The sequence below is a fragment of the Pleurodeles waltl genome, chromosome 9 (genome assembly GCF_031143425.1).
Source record: "Pleurodeles waltl isolate 20211129_DDA chromosome 9, aPleWal1.hap1.20221129, whole genome shotgun sequence".
Lineage (NCBI taxonomy): Eukaryota > Metazoa > Chordata > Amphibia > Caudata > Salamandridae > Pleurodeles > Pleurodeles waltl.
This window is the reverse complement of record NC_090448.1, coordinates 150,641,880-150,664,341: the sequence shown is the minus strand read 5'-3', so window position 1 is coordinate 150,664,341 and position 22,462 is coordinate 150,641,880. Positions and strand designations below refer to the sequence as shown.

The window sequence follows — 22,462 nt, the reverse complement described above, 5'->3', positions numbered from 1 at the left end:
ATGTTCAGAGAAATATTGCTTATGTCAGGGCGTGACAACAAACCTAGATAAAATCACACCACTGACTCTTTCTTGGAGGGCACACGAAGCACTGTCCTAATGTCACACCTTAAGATACTATGGACACCAATAGTACAAATGCGTTAACATCAGTATAGTTTGGACTGCTGATCTGACAGATGTGTGGAATTTAATAAAATATCTACTGTCGATTATACAGGTTGCTTCATAAATCTACTTGTCCTGAAAAAAAATCTACCTGTCCCTTTGGTGCCTTGTAATGTGATGACAAATTATGGCAGCAGTCCCATTATATAAGAGCTCTGATAATAGCCTGTTTGACTATGTCCGGGCTAATACAATAGTAGGGCTTGAATACTAGTAATTTCCTTATTTTTCCTCTTTTCTGCACATTTACATACTGGGGCTGGTGGTAGCTGTAAGCAATCATTCCAGGGTTGGAATGAGTCTGTACAAACCTACTAACTTGCAGGTTATGTGGGTTTTTACCAACTTCTCTTTAATCTTTTCCCATCCTGAGAAAGGTTAGAAATTTACTCTTGACAAGGGTCATAAATTAACCTTCTTCCAGTGTTGGGAAGAAGTGGTTGGAGAGAAAGTGAATTTGTAAATGCTCAACAGATTTTGGCATGAGCAAACATACACATGCGTATTTTGCTCGTACTAAAATACAGTTCAGAAATATTTTTTAAGAGCATGATTTCCTGGTCTACTTCTGTAAATTCTTGTGAATTTATGAAATTTTGCACTAATATAAAGACATATACCGCGGTGCACTTTTTTTACTTCCTTTAAGAATTGAGCCCTTAAATAAGTCTGGCGTTAACCAAGACCTTTTGTTTTTATTAAAATTCCATTTCTCTCTATCCATCTATCGGTTGGCTTCACTGTGAATGACTGCAGTCTGCTCTTTGACAAGTAGCATATTGGCAAAGAAAGTAGTTTTGGTTAGTGTCAGGATCTACCATGGCAATTTGGGCTTTTTTAAACGAAAAATATTTTTGCTTTCAGCAAAGTTTGTTGCAATAGTGAGTGCTTTGAAGCTCCCACAACAATGAAGTTTACAAAAGCTATGTCAATTTCGGACCTATTGGCTTTGCCAATGCTTGTTTACTTTCATGTTTCCTATAATATTGTTGAAACTGGTAACACTGACTTTCCATTATGAATACTTTTAGGAAATATTGAAAAGGAGACCCGGCACATCAAAGTATCTATTGGTATCTGAAAGGTTATTGTCCCATATTTTTAAGTTGAATCACAAATCACATAATTCAACAATCAAGTCTTGTTAAAATCACTGTTCTTTATTAATCCAGGTTGAAAATAAATAATCCATAGCCAATGCATTTCGTCCTAACAGACATCTCCAGGGCTCATAGTCAAAGCGTGTAACATGCTCCATAGTAGAACTCCATCTAGACGACGTTGCTAGTACCTGGATTAATAAAGAACAGTGATTTTAACAAGACTTGATTGTTGAATTATGTGATTTGTGACTCAACTTAAAAATATGGGAAAATAACCTTTTGGATACGAATAGAACCTTCGATGTGCTGGGTCTCCTTTTCAATGTTTTAAACCAGGTTTCTGGTTATCTGAGACCTAGGGGGTTGGTCCTCAAGACCTGAGGACCACTAGTGTCAGTAATTGTATATGTAACTAAATATGAAGGTGCGGCAATGATCACCTCAACCCCCTTCCTATATTGAAAGACTTTTAGGAAATACTAGCATGCATCAACACATTTTACTAAGTAAGGCTTCAAAGAAATGGTAGCAAAAATTTCACAGAAGCATCGGAAAACGTTTTTGTTCCCTAGTTGCACTTTCCTGTGAACATTTTATATCTTAAGAATCATCAATCTGGCTTTCAAGCAAATATTTGCATCTAATCAGAGAGCATTATACGTAGCCGTGTATTGTTAAACCTTGCATATGTGTGTAAACATTTGCAGCCCGAGGTTACAACATTTATTTAGAGGGCTCACCTAATAATAAAGGCTTTGCATTTAGGAACCATAAATACAAGTTCGAACAGCATTAACATATGGACACAAATGTTACCTCAACTGTAGACCGTTTCCTTCCGTGCTTTATAATGTGGCACTGTCAATTGCCAGTCAAAGGGTTTGTGTTGCAGGGGGTTGGACCTACTAGTCCCCACTAGTCCCAAGTATTAAATAAACTTGAGAACAATATGTGTTGGGCTACAGGAATTCCACCCGCCTGCTGATCAATGTTTCATCACTTAGGCAAAGAGTAATAAATTGGGTTAATAGTTGAGGGGGGGGGCTCAACCCTACTCAAGGAGCAATCACAATCTGTGTCATGATGAAGTCCCAAGTAAACCCTAAATTAACCTGTGCTCCACCCTCAGGTAGTGTGGCCAAGAGCAGTTAGGCTTACCTTAGAGTCAGTGTGTAAAGTATGTATGCAGCATTTCAAAATCAATAATGTGAAACATCACACAAGAAAAAATACCACACCAATAAAGGTAGCACGTTTTGAGTATTACAGGTTCCATGATTGATCTTTGTTAAGAAATAAAGTACACTGAGTAGGTCTGATAGTCATATATCTACCCTAACCCACCCAGCGGTCTCTGGCAAAAAGAGTTTTGGCAATGTAGGGGAAACATACCAGACTCTAAACTTGTGGTCACCACAGGCCCACCTACAACACGCACCAGTTTATATAGTTGTAGAAACTTATTCAGCAAAATGAAGAAATATGTATGTTGCCCACACAGGCTAACACTCCTGACCCTCCTCAACGTTAAGGGAAATATCAGTTCCTCCCCTCTCTGCCACCCCCTCCCACACACACCCCAGCTTCCTATCAACATGAGAGTCCTTCAATACACACACAGGAGAACGGCAGCATAATCAAGGAAAATACTAAAGGACTCCTGAGCCCACAGAACTCCAACACACTCACAGTAAAATGCTCTCAATGATGAAGAAAACGATCTAGGCCAATGACAGAATTTCCAGAACTCTTGCAGACACAAAGTAAAAATTCCAGCAAAAATATCTGATACCATAACTGGATCTCTAAAACCCCAGAAAGGTGAATGCCAGAAAAATTTAGAAATATATTTATGGTTGCGTCCATCCCCGAAGCACTAACAGGCACCTAAGACAGATGCTGAAAAGAAGAAGGAAAATATCAGTGGCCTCTCCTACCTTGCTAACTCCCAGATTATAAAATATATATGAAAATGCCAGAAAAGTCAGTAGTATAAATGTATCCGCCCACTTGTTCTGTATTTCCCACAGAGCCCTGACAGAAAAATAGGGCAGTGAAGGAAAGATTTTATAAAAATGTTTGTGGGCACCCGACCCCCAGTGAAAATATATGTGACAGGGCTGGCTCCCTAGCATGTTTCAAACACTAACAGAAAAATGTCTGAGCAGTCATTTAATATATTTATAACCACTCCTGGGCCTTTGATACCCCCATAGCGTTGACAGAAATATAGGGAAAATGTCAGAGAATTAAAGAAATATGTTTTGCCACCATAGGCTAATAGCTCTAATACGAAAGCACAGACGTTGAGTCGACCCTAGCTACTAACATCCTTAAACTCTTTTTAGACATATAAGAAAACTGCAGAAAAAAATTATACAATTATGTGACCACTCCTTGCGCATTTGCATGATGAAACCAGAGTAGAAGAAGCAGAGAAATGTTTTTAAAAACTGAGTAAGGGTTCTGCGGCCTGGATGGAGGGGAAACCCCAGGAAGAGGTGTCTTAGCTGAGGCCCATCAGGATATCAGAAGTCTATAACAAATGCCGTAGTTGTCACTGTTACTGGGACAGATGCAGTTCGACCTGTCTAAAAACCCTCAGGCTAACTCTCCCTCATGGAACCCCCAAAATCACAAAATTCAGAGGACAAGATCTGAGGGCGAGGGCAGACTCGAGACAGCAATTCTCTTCTGTCAATGTGTCCATATCATATAATGCTGCTGCCTTACCTGAATGTATAGTTACTGTTTTCTTGTTAGTTCTCATTGAAAGGTATGGCACATATTTATCTGTTGTTTCAGTGTAGTTCAGTTATGCTTCATAACAATGTAAATAATACAATATTTTGAATTATGTCTTGTTTTTGTAGTCACAGGATGCCATACCTGGAAAGCGCTGTTTGTTTACAATCTGGAATTATCAGCAAACATTCAATGTAAGAACTCCCTACTTCCTCCTCAGTTGTTGCTCACATATTATCCTTATCACGGACAACATGCGCTCGAGGCTGTGTTCAAGCTTTTCTGTGTTCCTTATGCACTTGTGAAAGTATAATACTCAGCACACTAGGACATTGCTGCGTAGCCGCAGGTGTACCATTACAAGAGTCAGGAGACCATTGTATCGGAGGCTAGATGAGACAGAGCCAGCATCTGTGTGGAATAAACCTCAAACGTATACTTGATATAAATCTCCAGGGGGAATGGCTTTCTCTTGCAAATACTTAGTATAGCTGCATCATCCCAAATTCTCTCAAAACTGCCACAGAATCTGTACCTGTTGGATGCACCTCTTAGGGATGGGGTATACACGTATTACAGGTGCTGCCAGCATACATGTTATTAGCCCTGTGGTTAAACTTGATGGGTAAACTATTATTGCACCATCCTTGCTCTACCTTCATGTCACTCTACTATTGAGTGAGATTTTGAGAAAGGCTGCAAATACCTTCTGCTGTACTGCTGATGACCACTACTCTGTGGTGAGTGCAACAATGTTACCAAAACCCTGCAGATGCTCTCATGTCAGCATAAGGGACAGTGGAAGGTATTGTCCACAGCCGAACCATAACTCATGAAGTTAGCATCACTTTTGTCTACGAAGATTTGAACACGGTGGCCAGTTTCGGTAAGGCAACAAATCTTGCTACTGGCATCATCCTTTCCAGACTGCCTCTTGTGTTCAAGCTGCATTCCTGAATTTTATGTGTTCCTTATGCACTACTGAAAGCAAAATGCAAATTACCGTTTGCTGTTGTAACTGCAGATGAACAAATATGAGTCAGGAAACTATTGCACTTGCGGCTAAAAGAGACAGAACCAGCGTCGGTATAGAGTAAAACGTAAACCTAAATCTGACATAAAACTCAAGGGGAAATTAATTATTTTTGCAAATACTGATTACAACTGCATCAACTCAAAACTGAAACGGAATCGGCACCTATTGAATACACCTTTAATGGGTGGGATGTACCTGTTATACAACTGCTGCCTGTGTGCCTGTTCTTAGCTGTGGTTATAGTTACTGGAGTAAAGACTTATTGCACCATCCTTGCCCTACCTCCAAGTCACTCTATACTACTGAGGCCATATTAGTGATTACAGCAACTGCTTTACTGCCAAAGGCCACTTATCTGTGTTTAGTGCCACCATTTTGGCAAAGTCACGCAGATGCTCTCTTATCATTACAAGGAACAGAGAAAATTGTTGTCCACAGCCCAACCACAAAGCATGCAATTAACATGCCTTTTGCCACAAAGAGATGTGAAAGCGATGGCCAGTTTTGGTAAGAAAAAAAATCTAACATCACCCACATACACCACTCTGTGTATAACCCAATGCTTGACTGCTCAATCACTGACATGACGAAATACACACGGCCCTGGACGCTACAGAGGGTGAATCTACTTTCCTTCTAGCTAAAAAGTAAATACTGTCAAGGTAACAGTACGGATGCTACAGAAGATGTCAAACAGGTCGTTCAGCCACAAAATAGAGGCAAGGATGCAGTAGCGGCTCGCAGGCCTCGGAAGAGGGGCGGGGTGGGGAGAAGGCGCGGGGAAGGGGGGCTAAAATGTAATTTTATTAATTATTTTTTTTAAACACACTTACCTGTTCTGCGTGGTCCCGCCCCTCGTTCCTCTTCCTTGCTGGCTGGAAGCAGGCACAGGCTCCTAGCCTGCCCTGCGGCCAATCCTGACATTGCCCAAAGCAGTGTCAGGATTGGCTGGAAGCGCCCAGCTAGGGTGCTCCCCGGCAGACTGGAAGCCTGTGCAGGCTCTCTCCAGTCCGGCACCACAGTTGCTGGGCTGGAGATAGTCTACAGGGCATGTGTGTTTGGTTGGCCCGAGACAGGCGGCCAAACACACATGTGCTCTGAGGGGGAGTGCTGAGCACTCCCCCCAGTGCACGTCACCCCGTGGCCCCGCCCCCTTTTATACAAAATGATAATAAACACAGTTTATTATCGATTTGTTTAAAAGGTTTTGCAGCTGCTGCTGCTGGCGGGGGGACAACACTCCTACGCCCATACGGAGGAGCTGCCACTGCAAGGATGAAAAGTGTGTCAGATGATTGCTAGAATCTTCTAGCAATTCTCCAATAAGTATGTCAACCTACTTAGTTGCTATTTTTTCCATTGTTCAGCTCTCTGATCTAGCTGATTGTATCAACTAGCTGGAGAAGTGGCATGGCTAGCCGAAGTGGAGACAAACACAGGAGTACGCAATAATAATACCAAATTGAGCTCAGACCTAAGAGAAAGACTCTTCAGCTTGAAGATCAAATAAAGGGAAGAATCACACACATTTCTACATTGCTCAACTACTCAAAGGCTTTATTGTAGCGATTCATACTTGTAACTTCTTGAGATAAATTCAACAGCCTTCTAAACATCCACCTAGGACACCAGAATGCATGACAAAAAGAGGCTTACCCTGATATCACCCACTAAGATAATTACTTATTTAGAGAAAAGCTCATGCTGGTGGTAAACCGTGGCCCTTCAATGGCATGTCACCTTTAGGCTGACAATAGTAGGTAAACGATTGAAACACACAGGCAACAGGCAACAGGCAACTGAAATTATTTTTGCGTCACATCAGGAGGTAGGGACTTCTGTGTTCTTTGTGGAAACCCTGTGCTGTCAGTCAAATGCAACACTTATGTTTCCTTTTTGCCAGTTGATGCCAAGGAACTGCTCTCCAAAATAACTGAGGTAGGCATAGCAGATTCTGTTCCACACATATCACCCCCAAAAGCATATTAAACATTATGCCGAATTGTGGATAGAATGGGACAAAGGTGCCTTGATTTGTGCTTTTCACACTGCCTGCTAACAGAGTAAACTAGCCACTTGGAGACTAGAACATGGAAAGAGTACTCAGTATCTGACTTAGAGCAACTTGAGCACTGACATAGAGTGTAAAAAGCCGCTATTTTATAGCCACTTTCAGCTAGTCAAACCTTATTGCAAGGATGCATAACATACATTGTAAAAGCACCTATATCAGGTGTCTTCAACGAGTAGATCGGGAACTACTGGTAGCTCTCCAAGTACCTGTAAGTAGCTCTTGTATGTGCAACTCCAGTAGTAAATTAGAAGCTTTGTTTTGGTTGAATTTATATACGTACCCAAAAGATATGGTGAACTGACCAGGGGCAGGTGCCAACTGATTTGGGGGTAGTGATATTGAACCCTAAATCTCTATATCTTACCTTCTCATCTGATAAGTAAATCCACAAGTAACATAAAATACAGCAAATAGTACAAAATGTAATGAATACTTTGTGCTGGGAGCCTTTGCACTCTTGGTGACTGGAATAGGTGAAAGATGCTTTTTTACATCTGCATGAGGGATACACTGGAATAGAATATTTCCTTGTTTTTAAAACTCCTGCCTTATTTCGACACAAACATTTTACAACTAAGGGGCATATTTATACTCTGTTTGCGCTGGAATTGCGTCGTTTTTTTTTACTCAATTCCGACGCAAAACTAACTCCATATTTATACTTTGGCGTTAGACGCGTCTAGCGCCAAAGTCCATGGAGTTTGCGTCATTTTTTAGCGTGGACACCTACTTTGCGTTAATGATATGCAAGGTAGGCGTTCCCGTCTAAAAAAGTGACTCCGAGGCATGTGCGCCGTATTTACACTCCCGGGCAAAAATCATGGCCAGGAGTGGGCGGGTCAAAAAAAATGACGTCCAGCCGCTTTTGCGTCGTTTTTTAGCGCCTGGTCAGGGCAGGCGTTAAGGGACCTGTGGGCTTGGAAGGAGCCCAGAGGTGCCCTCCCATGCCCCCAGGGACGCCCCCTGTCACCCTTGCCCACCCCAGGAGGACGCCTAAGGATGGAGGGACCCATCCCAGGGAACATAAGGTAAGTTCAGGTAAGTATTATGTTTTTCTTTTTTTTGTGGCATAGGGGGGGCCTGATTTGTGCCCCCCTACATGCCACTATGCCCAATGACCATGCCCAGGGGACAGAAGTCTCCTGGGCATGGCCATTGGGCAAGGGGGCATGACTCCTGTCTTTGCTAAGACAGGAGTCATTTCAATGGGGGTTGGGAGTCGAAAAAAATGGCGCAAATCGGGTTGAGGCGATATTTTTGCCTCAGCCTGACTTGCCCCATTTTTTGGCGCCCAAGCTCCATATTCCCCTACGCCGGCGCTGCCTGGTGTACGTCATTTTTTTTGACGCACACCAGGCAGCGCGCCGGCTATCGCCGGCTAACGTCATTGAATAAATACGGCGCCCGCATGGCGCTTCAGAATGGCGTTAGCCGGCGTTAGATTTTTTGACGCACAACTGCGTTGGCGCAGTTGTGGGTCGAAAAGTATAAATATGGCCCTAAGTATTTCAAATCACAGTATTATACCTTTAGATGTGACATCACTTAGGGATTATCAATCAGTGCATCATGGACATTTAGTATACCTCTGTTGGATGGTGCCACATTTTCAATTTAGCTGTTTCTCAGGAGGATTGTCCTATGCTTACAAAAAACTGATTTTCACGCTAATCTAAAACAAATCTCTTGCTCCCGATTTGCAAATATGCTTCCTCCTGTGAGTGAATCTCCATGTGCAGCCCAACATGAGCAAAGCATGGGCTGCAAATTATGAAGCATCGAAAGGGTAAACTAGGATTCCATTAAAATGATAGCTTTCATCTACCCCTTTCTATTCTGGGTCATGTAAATGTAATTAAAATGAAAATTCTTCCAATATGTCCATATCTAATTCGAGCTATAACATACTACGTTCCAGAATAGTTCTTAAAAATCTTTTTTTCAGTAAAGCTTTTTCTAGAATGAGAGAAAACCACAGAACAGCCTATAAATGGATATGTCTGAGCTTTGAAGTTGGTGTTTGAAGTGAACTAAATTTAGATGGTAGTAATACCCACCTGAGCGCCAGGGCAATCTTTTATTATAAAACTTTGACACTTCTTTACCAATTTCTTTTTCAGTTGCAGAATCGCCTTGCAGAAATAACGTTCTTTTCAAGTTTAATCAAAGAGGTATTTTTTTTTTTAACTCTGTTTAAAGGCTAAACAATACTTTGCTTTTATCTGATCTGATCTCTTTCAGAACCATATAGTGTATTTCAAAGAACTGAAATTACATTTCAGAATACCCAAAAAACACTTCTTTAAATATTTTCAGTTTCAGGGTTGCCTTTCTAAGCTAGAGCTCTCATGTAAAGAACGCTGAATGTTCTGACCCGACATGCCTATGAGCAGCCGCCTAGGGAATGGAAGGAAGTTTCACCTTCATTAGATGCCCTCTCCCCCAAATCCAACTCAAAGGACATCTTACCTGATGAGGTCACCATTATGTATGAAAATATATGTATATATATTTGAGCATTGCTAGTTCTGCTTTGCACAGTGTCGTGCACAGCTAAAACATCCAAAGAGATACTTAAGAGAGTATTGTTTGACAGAGTAGTAGCCCCCCCCCAATAATTCGATGGTTACAGAGCCTCAGGCTCTGCTGGTGGAAAACCTTGACCAGGTATTCCCTCCATCAACAGGTTTCCAGATCATAGTGACAGTCATCCTACTCTGTTTAGGGTGGGGTGACTATGAACGAATTTCCCCACCTAGAACCTCCATGGAAGGCAAGGAATGGCAGTCCTGGGCAGGAAAATATCTAAATGGATCTTATGCTTAGTCAGGGAAAATGCACCCTTTCCATCAGGGTCATTTGTTTTTTGCTAACTGGGTGCAACCAGTACGAATCTCATTCACCTAAGTTCACAGCCTTTGCTATAACCTTTGCAGTTACAGTGAAGTCTTTATAGACGTGGGTTTCTGAGTAGAGTAGCAGCCGTCTGCCAGGGGAGACGGGACCATGACCACAGCTAACATGGTGGACCACTTGCCAGGCTCTAAATGAGGCTGGTAGTAATTATTCAAGGCATTTGTCAGGCTTGTTACAGGTTGAACATTGTCACATGAACCAATCACCTGTCCATTGACTTTAGAAGTGTACATAATAAACCTTTTTTTCTGATGCTACAATTCTAAATTCGCTTTGACAGTTTTTTCTTTTGGTCCCCCTTCTGACATTAACGCTCTGTTTTGCCAAGAGTATTGTCTAGATCTTCCTTTGGCTGGTAAATTTCTTTTAAAGCCTCTATTTATCTCAGGCCCAACAATTAGCGTGGAAAGGGCCGTACCAGCAAAACCAGCAAGCATTTCTACAATCTTTAGAAGGCATGGTGGGGTGCAGTTACTAGCACTGTTATCACCTGCCATGTTTGCATCTTCCCGCGAGCAGCAAAAGTCAGCAGGATACCTTTGTAATTTATACAATAACTGGTAATCCTGAAAATTGGGACAGGATCCAACCCTCCTTGACCTATGGTGCCCACCCTTGCCAAGAGCAAAAAATATTAATTTTGCCCATGTGCTGCATGACATTATTCTCTTCCTTTGCACAGTACTCAGTTTGAGCCAGTGGTCGTAGGTGGGCCTCGCAGGCACTCATTTTTAGGGACATGCACTTATTTTTCTTCATCAGACTTTGACCCAGAGCAAGAAAGAGAAAGAAGGAGTAAGATAAAAACAGGAAAACAGTGGCAAAGGGAGAAAGCAGAAACTGCAAGAGTGAGATAAAGGTAAAGGAGTGTGTGGTGGTGGATTTAAGAGGCATGAGCTGCAATCAAGACTATGCAGCCTGAGCAAAACTCTTGGACCCCATCAATTACTGTTTCACAAATTAAGTACTGCCTTTCCAGGATAATATGCAATGTGTAAGCCTTCGGCGGATTGCAAAGGCACGTCCGTTGTGATTTACCACTACTCATCGTTACTGAGCATTTATTAGCAATTAACAAAGCGTCTTTCTTTAAGGATTGCCTTATAAAGCCATGTTTAGCTTCTGGACCTACCTCCACACCCCTAGTCCAGCAGGACTGTTTGAAGCTGTGTGCAGCCACGGGAGCTAAGAGCATGTATACATTTCGCCCACAATGATTTAATAAGGAAACCAGCCCATGATACTCCAGACTCTCACAGCCTCGAGCATTTTTACAGACTTCTCATATACAAAAGCACTTTACGATCTATCCTCGAAAAAAAAAATCTTCAGCATATAATGCGTTGCATTGTACCTTAAAGAGACAAGCGGCTTAAAGGGCATGGAGACTTTTCTGACTTTTTGTCTAAAGCTGAACAGAAAAAAATGTTTAGTAAATGTAGCATCACAGTATTATGGCATTAGCTTCATCTCCTTTGGCAAAATGTCGGGTTGGTCTCCTTCATGTAAAGCACATTCATGAAAGATTCAATGTTAACATCATCCAGATGACTGATCAAAGCATAGTTTCCTAATACCATCTTGCTAAAATATTTTTAGAGGAGAGCTTTAATATTACAGTTTTACAGCTACAGATTGCTGCTAAGCCTCAATGCCTATTACCAGTCAATCAGGGATTTTCATTTCACTTTAAAAGAGCATTGCCTAAAACCTTTAGAATGTAAAGACATCCAAAAACCCCTGCTATCTTTCCAGGACGGTTGAATGTGCCTTCATGGTGAATGCGTGTTTACTTAAAAAGATGAAAGACTTTTTAAACCACAGAATTAAAGTCCTGATCTAGGTTAAGTTGGATATGTTAAGGATAGGTAAGTCTCTTAAAGTTAGTAACACAAACGCGGATGGAGACTGTTAACTTGATTTTCTGTCTCTTCTTTAACCTTGTTATGTACTTAACACAAATAATGAGCCCTAAGTGCACACACAACTACGAGAGAATTATCTCATAATGATCTGAATGTTGTGATCGGTTTTTATTGTCAGCAGAGTTATCATAATGTACAAAAACAGAATTCTTCAGATTAAAGGACAATTTAAAACCAATATATAAAAAACGTCAGCACTTACAAACTGTTTAATAAAAGAATCATTTGATTTTAGGTCAAACAAACCCATTGCAGCTTGTAGACAAACCAAAGAGTCAGGTTTGGATATGCGAATGCATGCAAATAGCATGTATATATGCCTTTTTTCATGTATCAGTCATGCATATTAGTTTTGTCAATTTTATGTTTATTGTAATGTTGAGATCATATGCCTTAATACAAGCACCAAAACACTCCCCTGACTCGCGATATTCTCCAGGCCCACCATCCTTGTAGCAGTACAAAGAAGCTAATGTGACAAAGCCTTGTGCATTCTGAGGTCCAAGCACCTACCTTCTGCAGAAGAAGCAGCAAAGTTGACATTGCCTCCTACATGTGAGATGTGGTAGGAACTCAAACCATCCTACAGTGGAAGCAGCAACAGTAATACTGTATTGCAAGATAGTGCAGGAACTTCAACATCCAGCCAGTTGAAACAGCAAAGGGGACTCCTTTGTTTTGCCAATGCTTACTTATTGTAATTTTGAAATCCAATGACAGGAGGTGACGCCAGTCACTCTTGGCTGAGAAGAAGCAATTATATCACTGGACTATGATAGCCTCCATCAACATTGTCAGAAACTGAATTATTGGTTGAAAGGGGTGAGAACCCACTTCAAATAAAAATCAAAATCCTTGTCTGGGTGAACCTCAAACATCACTAAATGAATCAGTGTTTAGCCCCACTGACAGCTAGGCATGAAGCAGTGAGGCATACCTTAGAGGCAATATGTAAAATATTTATGCAGGCCTCATACAATAATAAATTAAAATACAAAACAAGAAGCATCACAAACCTATTTGGAAAAATTGAATACATTTTAATAAATAAAATGACACCAAAAATGACAAAAATTCATTCAGTCGCACTGGAGATATAAGTTTTCAAATTTTTAGGTAAAAATAGCGCAAAAAGGCGATAAGCACTAACTGCGGTTATATGGTCGCGATGGACTGGGTCAAAGTCACAAGTTCAGACTGACCATGAAAGAGGAAAAGCTGGGTACAGGACCAGGTTCATCCTAGTGGAAATTGTTACCTTTTGGGTTCGATGCAGGGACTGTGTGGCGCAACTCTGTGGGGCTCTGCATTTTCCAACATCTCTCTGCTTTTGATTTGGAAAGGTTTTTGGTCAGGAGCTGTGGGGCTCGGCATCACTCACCACCGGATCAGTGAAGTCTTTGTTGAGGAACTGTGTGGTGTAGGTCTGAATAGGATCAGATGAGACTCCCAGTCAGTAACTGCCTACTATAGCTGTGTAGAGCTCTGTGTAACTAGATTTACCGCTGCTCGGGGGAATCCTTCATGGCGGCGGAGCGCGCTCCGCCGCCATGAGGATTCTGACAGCCCCTACCGCCATCCTGTTCATGGCGGGAAACCCTCCATGAACAGGATGGCGGTAGGGGGTGCCGCGGGGCCCCTGGGGGCCCCTGCCGTGCCCATGCCATTGGCATGGGCACGGCAGGGGCCCCCGTAAGAGGGCCCCGCAAAGTATTTCAGTGTCTGCCATGCAGACACTGAAATACGCGACGGGTGCAAACTGCACCCGTCGCACCCCTGCAACTACGCCGGCTCAATTCTGAGCCGGCGTCCTCGTTGCAGGGGCATTTCCTCTGGGCCGGCGGGCGCTCTTTTGGAGAGCGCCCGCCGGCCCAGAGGAAATGTTAGAATGGCCGCCGCGGTCTTGTGACCGCGGTGCGGTCATTTGGCGGCGGAACCTTGGCGGACGGCCTCCGCCGTCCGCCAAGGTTAAAATCAGGCCCTTACTCCTTTTGTGTGTTGGCTGCACAGATGTTTAATAACAAATATCTTTAGAGAAGGAGTATGTTACTGCCTCTGACAGTTCTTTTTGTTGATCTTCTGCAGCACCTGGTATTTACGTTGGCCCACATTTTGACTTTGTGTGGAAATGTTGGCCACTAGTGACTGGTTTCGGAGATTTCCACTGTTGCTGTTGTGTTCAATTCGTCTTACTTTAACTTTTTATTCTACTTTGGCCACATAGTTTCACATCTGTATTTTAACAACTCCATACAATTCACAGTATTGCAAGTAAACATATATCATGCTTTGAACTTAGTTTCTGTGTAGGGAGTGGGTCACTTCATTTCCCCAGAAAACAGCATTTGACTTGCCACAATAGCACCATTGTTGATTGCTACTGTTGCTTTATCTGAAGTGATATTAAAGAACCATTAATTTAATGGTGTCATCACCATTAAAATATATTTGTTTGCATTGAGTTTGTCCATCCCTTGAAAAACATTCTCTATTTCTTTCACAGTGTTGGTCACCTCACACTGGCTTAGACTCCTGGTAAAGTTTATGAAGATGGGATCTTACTCAATATCACAGATAATTAGTGTTAGAAATTGGGTCTCTATTGGCAGAGGTATGCACTCTGTCCAAGTATTGGCCACAATCCTAGTCAGGGTAGGTCAGATACACTCCCTAAATTCACCTGTGCTCAGCCTCTGGTAGAATGGCACAGAGCAGTCAGGCTTAACATAAGAGGCAGTGTGTAAAGTATTTGTACAACACACTTAAAATTCAGTAACTCAGTAAGAACACCAGAAAAAGACTCCACACAGGTTTAGAAAAATAGAGAATATTTATCTGAGTAAAACAAGACCAAAAAGACAAAATCCAATAAGTAGAAGTTGAGATATGAATTTTTAAAGATCAAATATGAAAACAGTGGGTAGAAGTCACTAGCGGTCAAAAAGTTACTTGAGGTTGCGAGGGACTGGTGAAAATCTAAAAAGCAGGCTGACCATGATGAAAAAGGCAGGCTCCATGCAGGGTCTGCTGGAATAGTAACTTTGATGGAGTAATGCGTCACTAGTGAAGGCACAATGCGTCAATATTTCTACTACACTCAGGGCACTGTGTCGTAGTCAGGCTCCGTGGACGTGAATGTGATGAGTCGTTGTCATGGCAGCACAGAGCGTTGTCATCGCACTGCACAGTCTGTGAATTGGCTGTTGTAGGATTGTGTCGCTGGCGATGAGTGATGTGCTTGTTTTTCCTCCCGGACCTCAACAGATGTGTTATTTTAGCAGGTTTTAGTGGCAGAAACCACTTCTGAGGCCCAGGACTGGAGAGGGGCACCTTAGGCAAGGGAGGGACTCACAGATGGCAGAGTTCAGTAGCAGCAGGAGAGTTGCAAGCAGTCTTTGATGGCCCTCAGACTGCAGAACAGGGGGCAAGCCAGCAAGCCCTTGGAGACACGCTGGTTCAGCAGAATGGGTCCGGTCCTTGTTCTCAGCAGAGCAGAGATCAGGAGGCAGCTTAGCAATGCAGAAAAGCAGTTCCTTGGAACAGTCAGTCCAAGCAGAGTGGCAGTCCTTACAGCACAGCAGTCTTTACTCCAGCATAGTTCGTCCAGTTATGATGTGATTTAGAGGATCAGAGACACAGTATGAATACCTAAACGTGCCTTTGATGTGGTGTATGACTTCAGAGGATCTGCCTGAAGTGCACAGGTCCCCCTTTCTGTCCAGAACTGGCTCCAGACTATCAGTGGGGGTTACTCAGCCCCTTGTGTGGGCTCAGGCCACTACCCTTTGAAGTGTAAGTGTGAGCCCTTCCCATCCTTCCTGCCCAGGAAGACCCATCAGTATGCAGATTAATGCAGAAGCAGTTGAGTTTCCACACCTGCAACACCGCCGGCTCCATTCGGAGGGGGGTTCACCCTAATCCCAATGATACATTTTCGCCCCTCTCCTGGGCAGTCAAGCCAGAAGTTCTCCTCCTAAAATGTAATTTATGATTGCACAAAATAACACCATTCGGAGCCGGCTTCAATGCTGCAAGCCGCCTTCCCGCTGGGCCGGCGGGCGCTAACAATGTTAGCGCGCGCCGGCCCAGCGGGAAGGTCGGAATGGCCCCAACGGTCTTTCGACCGCGGAGCGGCCATATGGCGGTTCCCGCCGGGGTCGGAATGACCCCCTTAGTCCTGGAGGTTTTACAACAGGGAAACCATAGAAGTAGGCAATGTTGAAATATGGTTTTACATTTGTAACTTTGTCATCCTGGAGTAAATTTGCATGTGCAGCAAGTAACCTACCCAAAAGCATTGGGAAAACGTGGGGTGCACTCGTCGCGCTTTTCACTGTCTGCTAGGCAGACAGTGAAAAGCAGGCTGGGGCCCTGTTAGGGGGCCCCTGCACTGCCCATGCCAGGGGCCCCAGGACACCCGTTCCCGCCATTCGGACTGCCCTTATGATAGGAATATTTTAGCTTTAATTCGTAACACTCTAATGTACTACATGGATGGAACAGAATACCGAGTCCCAGATTTTTAGGTGCATCTTACCTGGTGTTGATGAGAATTGGGACGAAGGGTGGTGCCTGTATTGTAGCAAGAGTGCCACGGGCCCTAGTGCAAGGAAAATAGCCACTTTGACTGCATATGAGGTAATAAAATACAACAATTATCAGGGGCTCTAGCAATTGCATATTTTGATGCCACCCTTCGTGATGCTGGTGTGCAGTGTACGGCTGTACGGTAAATGGGAAACACAGAAGCAGTGTGCCTGGTTTCTGTGACACCACATATTGTTAACTACCAGCACAGGGGCCATAAGTGGTGATGGAGCTGTGTAAGGTGGTGCGTTTCTTTCTTCAGTTATGGCCAAGGGCATCGCCTTTATTTGTCTCATTAATCAAATACATGCACTTTCAAGTATGGGGCACTGCAGGAAAGTAGCCCCTGACACTGACCTATGATGGTCCCATTTTACACAAAAGTCCCGCACTACTTTGTATGTCATAGCTCGGCACTAAAAGAACTGCTGTCATTAATATCATGTTGAACAATGTAGCAGTTGCCGGACGGCATTGGCAAGTAAAGGATGTTGCATTAGGAACATGCACAAATATAACACAAGTTGTCCTGTGCATATGTTTAACAGTTGGTAAAGGCTATTGCTCTGCTTAGTGCATGCAGCCTGGGTTGCAGTTTTTCAATCTGTTGGGATTAGTGCACTGTTAACATGTTTCCATCTTTGTTTATATCCCATCAATTGTGCTGGCTGAATTATTCAATCAAATTTTAGGAGGGAGATTGTTTTGCTATACAGATATATATTTTGCCTAAAACGCATTATAGCTTTGATGAGAATGTTATCAAATGTGGTATCTCCCCTTTTTGCACAGACACAGAACCGAATGAAATTGGCAGACAACTATGAGGATGACGACCATCACCAACATCATCACCATCACCACCACCCTCATCACCACCACCAGTCTCCTGGAAGGTCTCAGCACCCCAATCATCGACCTTCTCCAGATCAGGTCAGTGACATCTTTCTAACAGTCAGAGATTATTTCCATTAGTATACAGCACAGTCAAATTAATAAAAAAATAGTTTTAGGTCCTGGTTTGTTATTTCGGGGGCTGCCGGCTCTCCACCAGGGCGACAGGGAAAATTATTCCGTCTCCGTCACCCTGACGGAGGTGGTGCTAGGCAAATTTAGAAACGCATGCTGGCCGTCAATGCATTGTTAGTTTACCGTACAGTTCTTTCAAAATGACGGAGCAAAATGTACAAAGGTTTTTTATTTTTTATTTTGAAAAAGAAAAGAAAATCATACCAAAGCAGTACTTGTTTTTTGAAAGAAAAAACAACAAAACCCCTCGCCATGGGAGAGTGCTCCCATGGTGATGGGGGCATTGAGCACTTCTCAATGCCCCTTACTGCCAGGTTTTTCCTGGCAGTGACAGGCATTGAAAAATGGCTGTATGTAAAAATGGCTGTATGTACGCCCATCATAATTAGGTGAGTGGATATGTAGCTAAACTTCTGACGTCGTTTACTCATTCAGACAGCCTGCTTTTAAATCGAGCTGGCAGATCATAAGGTTGGCAGGGAGGGAACTCTGTTGCAGTTGTGATGGATTTCCCTCTCTGCCAGCAAATAAACTAGGCCCTACCTACATGACGCTACGGACCAGTTTACTAAATTGCACCTAATATTGGTGAGATTTATTTCAATTACTCATCCAATTCAAATGTTATTCTTCGTAGGTCCTGGACACTGCATTTCTTTAATCAAGCCTTTCTTTTTTTCTTTGCGGTTCCTCTCTAATACATGGTACTTTGGAAATTTCCATCCAAGCAATTGGAGGGCCCTGGAACAATTTTCACTATCACACTAAGTAGGAAGCTGGCTCTGTATATACTGTATCAACATGAGATACAGTGTGCACAGAGTCCAGTGGACCCCCAGAGGCTTAACAGAGGCTAAAATAGATAATACTAATGCTCTATTTTGTGGTAGTGAAGTTGAGCAGTTAGGCTTATCAGAGGGTAGTGCAAAGCATTTGTTGTGCAAAAACAACCAAAAAAGGAAGCACAGACTCAATGACTAAGTCCGGGCCAATGGATTTTATATAGCAAAAATATATTTTGTTACTTTATTTCTAGAACTACAAGATTCAGTTTGCAGGTGAGTGTATTTTCAAGTAAGTAGCAAGCATATGTATCAACACCACTTTGTTTCAATTTGGCAAGTTATACAGTTTTCAAATAAATATCAATAATCTGTTTTAAAAGTTGACACTGCAATTTTCAAAGACAGTTCTGGGGGAAGAAAAGTTAGTACAGTGTGGAGGTAAGTACAAGACTTGCATTTCTAGTCTCTGGGAGTTAGAATGTCCACCGGTTGGGGTTCAAGTTAACCCCAAACACCCAACACCAGCAACAAAGACTCAGCCGGGTGCAAAGATGCAAGATTTAGAATGGGCTCCTATGGAGACTGGGGGCACTTGGAATTGGATCAGTGAGCAGGTAAGTACCCGTGTCTTCGGAGCGCAGCTCTGTGGGTTTAGATGAACACTGGGGGGGCCAGAGGTCAGCATCAAACACAAACCCTCAGCAGCACGGGGCAGCCAGGTGCAAGGTGCAAACACATTTTCGGCCCCCAGTGCTTTTCCATGGGGAGACCCCTGGGTTCACAAAGACGCTGCAGGCTACGATCAGGAAGTTTGTTCCGGAAAACAACAGTCTTGACAAGGAGGAGGGCTGCCTGCTGAACATTGCTGGTCCTGTGGTCGGATTCCCTAAGGCCAGCGGGCTGCGGGTGCCGGGCTACCTTCAGGGGTCGGGAATCTTTGTCTGGTACTCTTGCGGTCAGGGCAGTCTTCTGGCTTTAGGCTGCAGGCATCATCATGTTGGCCAGGAGGGGTCAACCCAGGGTGGACACTAGCTCAGAATCGCCTGGGGACCTGCTCTGGACTGGTGGGCCACGTGGACACAAGCAGTGGGCGTCAGGTGCAGAGGGGACAGGACCTGCAGATCTGGGGCAGTTCTGGAATGCGTTGCTGGAGTTTCTTTCTGGCCAAGGCCGCTGTCCGCAGGAGATCTTGGGCCTCTAGAGTGCAGGCTGTCCTCTTGGGGCTTTTAAGAGCTCACTGGTCCTGCAGGATGCATCACCTTTTTGTAGCAAGGGCTTTAGAAGCTGGAGACAGGCCAGTAGGCCAAAGCAGTTGGTGTCTTCAGTCTTCTCTGCTGGGGGGCAGATTAGCAGTCCTTCTTCTTTCTTCTTCTTGTCTTCTTGAGGTCACCAGGAATCTGGTGAGCTAGGTTCTGGAGTGACCCTAAATACTAGATTTATGGGTGTTACAGGGGTCAGAATGGCTACAGTCCCTGAGAGTGGCTACACCCTTCCTGTGCCCACTTCCTCTAGGGGACCCTATTGGTCCCTGTCCTCCAAACCAAGATGGAGGATTCTGCAGGGAGGGGGCGGTCACTTCAGGTCTAGACACCTCAGGGGTGGTCCTAGCTAAAGTGATCACTACTCCTTGTTTTTCCTAATTTCCAACTGGACTTTCTGCCAAAAGTGGGAATCTGTCTGGGGGGCAGGCATCTCCACTAGCTGGAGTGCCCCTGGGGCACTGTAACAAGAGGCCTGAGCCTTTGAGGCTTACCACCAGGTGTTACAGTTTCTGCAGTGGGGAAGTGTGCAGCACCTCCACCCAGTGCAGGCTTTGTTTCTGGTCACAGAAAGCACAAAGGCTCTCACCCCATGTGGTCAGAAACTCGTCTGGAAGTGACATGCTGGCACAGACAGGTCAGTCCTGCACTAGAAGTTTGGCTAAAATACAGGGGGCATGTCAAAGATGCCCTCTGGGTGCATTTTTCAATAGATCCAACACTGGCATCTGTGTGGGTTTATTCCGCTTGGAAGGTTGATACCAAACTTCCCAGACCTCAGTGGATCCATCATGGAGCTGTGGAGTTTGTAATGACAAACTCCCAGCCCATGTACTTTATATGGCCACACTGCACTTACAATGTCTAAGAATTGACTTATACACTGTAGGGGCATATTGCTATGCCCTCACCTGTTGTATAGTGCACCCTGTCTCAGGTCTGTAAGACCTGATAGAGGGATGACTTACCTATGCCATATGCAGTGGATTGTGGGCATGGCATCCTCAGAGGGTTGCCATGTCGACTTTGTCTTTTTCTCCCCACCAACACACACACGCTGCAATGGCAGTCTGCATGTGTTTGGTGAGGGATCCACTAGTGTGGTATAATACATGATGCATCCATTGGGGACCTTCCCTGGACACAGAGCCCTTGGTACCTTGGGTTCCTTTTAAAAGGGACTTAGATGTGTGCCATGGGTTTCCAGTTGGGGAAACGTGACTCTCAGTCAAATCAGCATCAATATCAGGCAAAAAGTGGGGGAGAGTAACCATGACAAAAGGAACACTTTCCTACATACTATACTTCAGAATATGATGTTCTGCAGGACATAATATTGACACGCACAGTTGAGAACATGAACAATATGTAAGACATATTTTCACGTTACAAATGTGTGATAGTGGGTATACTTCTAACAACATATTAATACAACCTCATGACGTTGGCTAACACCAACACCATCAGCTTTATTTTTGGTTTTCCTTGGATTTCCCAGATCGCCAACTTAGATAAGCACCGGGAAAGCCAGTATGTCCAGACAGAGAAACCTATTGGCTTTGATAATGCTTTTTTGTTGGATAGCTGCCACAAAAACATATGTGGTGACCACTTTGGAACCTGAATTATTAGAGTATTACAAATGCTTTCAGAGATGGTGGTGGTAAGTGCAGGTGAGGGAACATCCCCAGCAGTAATCTTTGAATGCATTTGTTATGTTTTTGCAAATTCCACTCAAAGATGGTCGCAGTGGATGCACACATCCATGATCACCATCTTTGTATCCGTTTGTAACATTTAAATAAGTCCATTTCAAATATGGGTGTGGTTGATGTGTGCATGTCCGTGGAGGCCATCGTTTAATGAATTTGTTAAAATAATACCCATTCCTAGATGCCCACTGAGCACTCCTACAAATGTGCATAAGCTAGTGTCCATCTTGAGATGGACCAAAAAACTTTTTGGGATGGATGCTTGCTAATAGCGCAGTGCGCACTAAAATGTATATAAACTGGTATTTAAAAAAAAATAATGTTATGAGAGGGAGCACAACTAGAATTTTGTCCTGTGTATACAAAGCATTAGACAGAACTATCTCCACAACGTACCTCTCATACACAAAGATATGAGAAAAAGAACCAGGCCTAGAATTGACAGAATCTGACTGGATCCTGATTTGAAAACTGGTAGCAGGTTAATCTATCTGCCTTCAGCATAGGGCCAATGTATTTAAAATTATGCTACAATAATATATGATGCCTGTATGCCTGATAATAATTGCTAACTGTTAGGTTAGGCATGGGGCTGCCCAGAATGGGCACGGCAATGCCCCCAGGCCCTTCCCAAAAAAATTGGCACAGTCTTTCTGCCCCCACCATGGGCAGATGAGGGTTATTACCCCCGAAATCCCACTAGATACCATGGAATAGAATGAGCATGGCAATATCCCCACCCCCCCCCCCCCCAAAAAGAATTGGCATAGTCTTTCCACCATCCCTGTGAGGCACATGGGGATTATTACCCCTATTCTGCCCCCAGAGGTGGGCAGAAAGCCATTATACACCAGGGAATGTAAAAAAACAAAAGAGGGGTGGGGGCTGCCCACCACAATGGGCATGGTTATTCCCCTACCCCAACTGAAGGGGCAACAGACTTTCTGCTCCCCCTGCAGACTAAAGCGTCTCATCCCAATGACAGGCAAAAGGACATTTTACTCTTTTGGGTGTTGATTTTACATATGGGCCAGAAGAGCTTGGCTAACTCCTAACATCATCCTACGTACAATGGTGAACAGCTGCACTTTTGAGCTTGGGTAGACTGCCACCTGGAAAAACC

The 22,462-nt window shown here is 43.6% G+C and overlaps 1 protein-coding gene across 2 annotated transcripts in view; it reads left to right on the top strand.

Moving 5' to 3' along the window:
- The window catches only part of ERC2 (ELKS/RAB6-interacting/CAST family member 2), a 2,244,592-nt gene that overhangs the window by 1,924,278 nt on the left and 297,852 nt on the right, over positions 1-22,462 (top strand). For both annotated transcript variants that reach the window (XM_069206453.1, XM_069206452.1), the window contains one exon: positions 17,347-17,487. In XM_069206453.1, coding sequence (XP_069062554.1) covers positions 17,347-17,487 — 141 coding nt within the window. The remainder of the gene's footprint in view (positions 1-17,346; positions 17,488-22,462) is intronic.